Source organism: Pundamilia nyererei, unplaced genomic scaffold (genome assembly GCF_000239375.1).
Source record: "Pundamilia nyererei isolate P.nyererei 1_Seehausen unplaced genomic scaffold, PunNye1.0 scaffold00036, whole genome shotgun sequence".
Lineage (NCBI taxonomy): Eukaryota > Metazoa > Chordata > Actinopteri > Cichliformes > Cichlidae > Pundamilia > Pundamilia nyererei.
The window spans coordinates 4077747-4084676 of NW_005187437.1; the positions used below are offsets into that span (position 1 = coordinate 4077747).

At 40.3% G+C, this 6930-nt stretch overlaps 1 protein-coding gene across 1 annotated transcript in view; it reads left to right on the forward strand.

Annotated features, from left to right (window-relative positions):
• Positions 1-4350, forward strand: part of ppp1r2 (protein phosphatase 1, regulatory (inhibitor) subunit 2) — a 16534-nt gene extending 12184 nt beyond the window's left edge. The window contains exons 5-6 of the mRNA XM_005730349.1: positions 1459-1626; positions 1982-4350. Of these exons, the coding sequence (XP_005730406.1) occupies positions 1459-1626; positions 1982-2001 (188 nt within the window). The 3' untranslated portion in view covers positions 2002-4350. The remainder of the gene's footprint in view (positions 1-1458; positions 1627-1981) is intronic.
• The last annotated feature ends 2580 nt before the right edge of the window (positions 4351-6930 follow it).

A 6930-nucleotide genomic window follows, 5' to 3' on the forward strand; every position in this document is an offset into this window, starting at 1 on the left:
ACACACACAGAATGTATTACTGTTGCTGGCTTTTATATTTATATCTGGCCCGTGCAGGTAACAGCGAGAGAACAGTCTGGAAAGTCACAAATCCGGTCAATATCCTCCCAACTGCAAGAGCATCATCAGCAGTTTTTGGACATGGAGTTTAATCATGTGACACAACAGGATGATAAGATTTGTTAAAAGCAATAACAACAGATGTGTGTTAGTGCATGTTAATAGGATTGTCATTAAAGTACTCTAACACTGAATTTTCTACCACAGATTATCTGTTGTTAATTAAGTTAATTTATTTATGTAATGGACAAGCCCAAAGATGGGATTGGATGGGTTTTTTTTGCAGTATAATAATCTGAAAATCTAATTAAATTAGAAGTAAACTATCCCGGGGTTTCATCTCAGTGGGACATGCCAGCGTGCAAAAGTAGCAGCGTTCATCCTCAACAATATTCATACAGTTTTATTATGCAGCCACAAAGTTATTTATTTTTTAAAATTATTACATAGTCTTACATCAACAAATACTGACACTAACTGTTTTTATTTGCTCTGTATTTCTGCGTACATGCAGTGTCTGAAATGGTTTAATTAGCCCACTGTTTCACACATTAGAAACTCTGCTTCTGCTTGGCCAAACCTCGTTGTAACCTTTACTGTCTCAGATGTGTGCATTAAATGCTGAGTTGGCCAGTGCCGCATCACTGACACTGCGAGGCGTAAACACAGGCCAGCAGCGCCTCTGTTAGGTCTCAAACAGGCTCCACGCAAAACTGCTTACATTACACAAAGGCCAGCTGGATCAAACAGCAGAAATGCAGGAGTCGCGTAAACATTCACAACATCCACTCTGACTCACCGGTGAAGGTTATCAGTGTCCTCGAGGATGCGGTGTGGGCTAATCAAAGTCAATCGGAGCGTTTCCATGACCACAGGAGTACATGGCATTAGGGAAGGAATGAAAATTTCTGTGTTAAGTTGTTGATGGAGGAAGGATAGTGTTTGAGTCTGGAAGTGTAACTGGAACACTTCTCTTGGATGTCAGTGAAACCGATCCATATGATTGCTGAGGTTTTTGTGTGAAGATGTTGGTTTTCTTCTTTTAGTTGCTATAGCGACCCTCGCTGCAATGTCCAGACTGCAGGTCATGCCATGCTTGAGATTTTTTTTTTTTTTTTTTTTAAAACAGGCACGTGTGTTTCCCTCTTATTCATTATTTTAGACCAAATAAAAAACTGCAGACACTTAAATTGTTGTCTATAGTTACTATATTGTCTATTGCAGATTGTTTACTGATGCCAGATGCAGGACAGTATTGTTGCATGCTTTTACAGTGCATCAACCTTTCCATGAGTCACAAGTAAAGCTCTGTGTTATCATTATAGTTATAACATGCCAGCATTGAACTCGCTGCTTTTGGCAAATTAAAGTGATTTCAAATGTCTCTGTCCCCTGTAGCCAAAAAGAAACAGTTTCAGATGATGAGGAAGATGCACTACAATGAGGGCCTAAACATCAAGCTAGCCCGCCAGCTCATCGCCAGCGAGCTAGAAGCTGACGAAGACGAGGAGATGAGAGATGACACGGAGGAGACGGAGGAGATCAGTGTTGACCCGCCACAGGAAGGTGAGGGGAGGGAGACTGCGGCCTGTTGGGTATTTGTTAGAGCAGTGATTCCCAAAGTGTGAGCTGGGGCCCCCTGGTGGGCACTTTGAATTCACTTTTTATTTGTATAAAAAGTGAATTCAAATTGGTAGTAGGAAGTGGTTAGTTTGTGATATTATTCATTATTCTTATTGTTTATGCCTCAACTCTTTGCATATGCCCAGGTAGCAATTTATAGCCAACAGCCTGTGTTTATGTTTTTTGAATAAAGTTTTCAAGGGAATACGTTACTTGATTAGGGGATAAAAAAGCTGAATAAAATCAAAATATATCCACTCCTGTCTTTTCTCATGTCTTTCTTTCTTTCTTTCTCCAGCTGATTCTCTGGACTCATAGATGCCGTCTCCGACCTTCAGCCATGCGTGTGTTTGTGTGTGCGTGTATTTGTCGACTCAAGAATCAGAAAGACAATGCTGCTGATGTTTTTAACACTGAGCAACACAGCAAAACACCGCTTCAACACCCATATAACAACTCTCAGCAGCCATTAAACTCCCGGTCACACGTCTGGCTCTACTTTTCCTTCCAACTGTGCAATATGACACACTGGTTTTTTCAGCCTCCACAGTCTGTACAACACACAAAAGAAGACTGTTGCTCCCTCCTCTTCCCTCTCCTGTTGCCAAGAATTTCTTCCTCCCGCCTCTTCTGAACTGGCGTCGCAGTGAAGGGTGTGATTCTGACCCTGAATGGAGGATAAAGGCCTTTATAAAAAAAAAAAAAAAAAAAAAAGTACCAGGACTCCCGTCTGGGCGCTCCACACGGCTCCTCTGTCGGCCACAGAGCCAGCACATCAGCCCTGGAGGAAGCCTGGGGAAACCCCACGACCTCTTCAAAGGCGTATCCGAGACATGACGACGGCTCTTTCACCGATGGCTGCGAATATTTTTTTTTTTGGGTATGTTTTTGTTTTGCTTTATAACCCGCTGCTCTGTTGTGTTGTCCTTCCCCCTTCAGTACTGTCTGTGATAAAAGTTGGTCCAAATGAAGACCAGTTTGTTTGTTTGCTTTCATCCACACTCACGTTTCTTAACAGTTATGCTGAAGACTTCTCATTAGCGTAATGGTGTTAAAGTAAGTTGGGGATTCTGTATGTAGCCCACAAAGTTTAAATTTTGCCACCAAAATAATAATAATCAAAATTTGATGCCTTACATTGATTAAACTCCTGACATTTGTAATATGCAGAGCAGTGCATCTCAGATTGAGGGCTGTGCTGAGACGGCGTCTTGACCGTGGGGCTGTTGGGCTTTTTGGTTTATAAGCCACTACTTGCAGTGCCTCACCTCGATACTCTCCCATATGGCTACACATTAACTGTATTTACATCAGCACATTGATTTGTTTTTCCCCTGGTATTTCTCAGTTTCATCATTTCGGTTTTACAAACATGCGTGCCTCATCAGCACCTGATCGAATCCACTGAGAAATTCGGCCTGTACGACGTCTGCTGAGGCACTTTTTTTCTTTTTCTTTTTTTAAATCAGACTAAACTAAAATCGGTTTGTTTTGCTGGTGCATGTTGGGATATGAGGGAAGATCAACGGTATGAGTGTTCTCTTATTTTCCTCGGCAGAGCAGTAACGGTAATTTAAACAGTGTTTTGGGGGCTGTATTGAAGTCTTGCTGCTGAGGTAAAACATCCACTGGAGCGCTGGCTCTGCTCTTGCGTAATTAGCCTACTGCATTAGAGCTTTGACAGAATCTGTGATTATGTTATTTAGTTTGTGTTTTAAGCTTCATCACACACCAGTTGTCGGACTCGTCGAGTATCTTGGTGTGATGCAGTTTGGGATCTCTGTAGAAGGAGATGCTGATGCTACTGACCTTAATGGAGACGTCGGAAGTGGCTTTCGATGGTTTTTTGTAATGTTTGGTGTTCCTGCAAGCGCCGAGGAAGTTGCAACGTAGTCCGACTCGAGTAACAGAGGAAAGAAAGCAAAGGTCCCGATCCCGACTACACACTGTACGACTTGAGTCTAGTAAACAAAGAGGAGGTGTTTGAAATGAAAAGCGTGCAGGAGCCTTGACCGTCTCGTGTTTGGAGCTTTCATTTCCCTCTGACCCTTTAATTCCTCACTGTGATTGAAAGTATTGAGCTTTATATTGTGGGAATGCGGAAAATCATTGAAACATTTGGACTTCTGGATTTATTTTAAAGTCTTATATAAAAACACCTTCTAAGAGAAACTCTGTAAAGTGAGCAGCTAATTATCAAAGGGTTCTCATCAGGAAACAGGAAGTCGATGTTCTCTCGAAGCTCTTCTTCTTCGATGACTGAATCCATAGACTGATAGAAGAGTTCAGAGGACTTCATCTTCTCACTTAGATAAAAAGGACAAGATTAAAATCTGACACGATAGGTGGTTATTACCCATCAAAAGAAAACGTGCCTCTCATGTATCTTTGTACATGTGTGTAAAATGAACATGATATGCCCCGTTGCTTGTTTCCCGTGTCTCGCACAACTTGTTTCCCCCCGGTTTGCTTTCTAAGGATGATAGACTGTTAAGCAGCCCCACGACTTTGCACTGTCTCAGAGTGACATGGATGTTGAATCCGTGTTTGTACTTTGTTTTGTTTTTTTAAACTACCAGACTGCATGTTCTTTGCATCATCAGATTGTCTATATATTTTTTTCCTTTCTTTTTTTGTCTCTGACCATTAAACACACGTTGTTAGGAATTCCTGTCGTGTGGTTTGTTTTGGAGCAAGAAAATCTGAACTAAACGTGTGTCTGTCTGATTAAAGCCACAAATTACACAGCTTTTCTTAACTGCAGCTCACACAACTGTTTGGTCCTCTAGTTTTTGGGTGTTTAAACTTTTTCTCTTGACATGAGTGTGAAGAGAGAGAGAGAAGCCATTTTAGGTCATCATTCAATTTTTTTTAAGATTTTTTTAATTTTTTTAAGAAAAGAAAAGAAAGCTGTAGAAAAATCCATATTTTAAGAAATAAATGTGTCCATTCCACTAACATACTTTTCCCCCAAGTAGTCCTCATATAAGTTGGCAGAAATAAAAGTACCCATTTAAAAAAAAAAAAAAAAGTCTCTTGAACTCAGTTATAATACTTAACAATGACTTCGCAGATATTTGAAGCTTCTAACCTAACTGGACTTTTTATTAGTAACACACAGTTGCTTTTTTCCCCCTCGTACATTCAATCAGGTGCTGGAAACATTGGAGATTTTGGTCCACATGGACACGATCACGTCACACAGATACTGAAGATTTGTTGGCTGCACATCCGTGGTGTGAATCCTTTTCACCACATCACCAAGATGCTAGATTGGATTGAAATCTGGTGACTGTGGAAGCTGTTTGAGTGGAGGGAACTTATTGTTATTAGTTTAACGCACCTGTTTGGGATGATTTGAGCTATTTTGACCTGCTGCATTATCCTGCTGGAAGAAGCAGTTTATGATGCCACTACTACCTGTAGTGATACGCGGCAGAATGAATCCATGCTTTCATGAAATGAAATGAGCAATGACCCAGACTCATCAGACCAGGCAAAGTTTTTTTCCAGTCTTTTATTGAGCAATTCATCTCTGTTAACCATAGAGATGGTTGTATGGGGAAAATCCCAGTTTCTTAAGCATTCAGACCAGCTTCTGGAGTACCAACAACGACGTTGCACTTAAAATTGCCTTTTTCCCCCAAATGTGATGCTCAGACGTGCATGGATAAATGGACTAAGCTGCTACCAAGTGATTAGCACATTAGATAACAAGCAGCCAAACGGGTGTACCTAACAATAGTGAGTATATGCAATATTCGAAAAATCTTCAGGTCTGCTTTTTAACGTTAAGGTACTTTATTGCTGCCCAACAACCCCAGATTTATTTCAGAAGTCTGCACTGCATTATAGCACAGATAAAAAAATCTGTTAAGCTAAAGCAGATATTCTGCCTGATTCCAGGTGATCTACTTTACATTAACCATGTTACAGTCCCATCACAGTTGACTTTCACTATATAATGACTGAGCTAATGGTGCGTAAACAAATTAAAAGTAAAAAAGCACATAAAATATATCAACAATGAAATTATTTCAAGCATATTTAAAGTTAGTGCCATACAGATTTTCTTTAAATAAGCAAAACAACAACAAAAAACAAACCCTCTTAACAGTAGGCTGCCACCAGATGGCGCTGTCACACAAAACATCTCATCTTCCCGGAGGATTTCTAGTCATTCTAAGGGGATAAAGCTTGACATTCTCCGTGCAAAGGATTATTCTGCGTGTTTCGTCTGGTGTGTGTGGAAAAAAAAAGAAATGCATCATCTGAGGTCCTATTCAGCCTCAAAGTGTCGCTGTACTGTAATCGAGGCAGGCGAACTTGTTTTCATTCCCGGGGAAAAGTGCTCATTATTCCACTCACTGTTTCTCGTGGAGGAGTGCTCGTGTACTTGAAGTGTAAAGCACAGTGGGGAACATCCCGTTCACCTCAGAGATCGTGTCGGCGATGAAAGAGCCATCACTCCTGCCTGTTTTCGATGTTATGGACCAGCAAGATTATAATTGCTTTATAATTATAATAATAAAGATTCATATTTTATGCCAAACTAGAAAAAACAGGGAGTCTGTTTTGAGCAGAGCATATTTTCTTTACATATAAATTCATTTATATAAAAATATTTTCTATTAAAACAGTCTGAAAGCTTCAACGTCAATTTTAATATAACTTTATCACTCACACGCCTGGTTTCCAACATAAAACACGATACTGGCAAGAGTTAGTCAGCTGTATCAGTCACACCTGTAGGGAAATCATGGACACAGTTAATGCAACACCTTCTGTGCACATTGCAGGTGCAGGAAATGTGAACCAGTGGCGATTCTAAGTTTAAACGTTTAGGGGAGCTCAGCTCTCCTTCATGATGCCAGCAGTGCCTTGTAAATAAAATAATGGAATATGCTGTTTGCAAATATAATCAGCCCTTTTTGCATTTGCACAACTCAGTTCAGTTGGATACACATTACAGTGTCACCTTCAAAAGCAATCTAAGCAGTTGGATGACCTATTGTAATGTCCGAGAATAATTCAGAGTGAATAATCAGACCTAATCCACCTGGTTCAACCTATTTTAGGATTGAGCTTTTTTTTTTTTTTAGCTTAGGTTTAGATATCAAACCCGAGGCTAACCCTAGAAGAGCAGGTTGCAAAGCCAAAACTGATTACAGTACAGCACAGTGCTTAGTGATGTCATCATCAATGAATCTGGGTAAAACAAAAGCTACAGCTTTATAATTTTTGGTG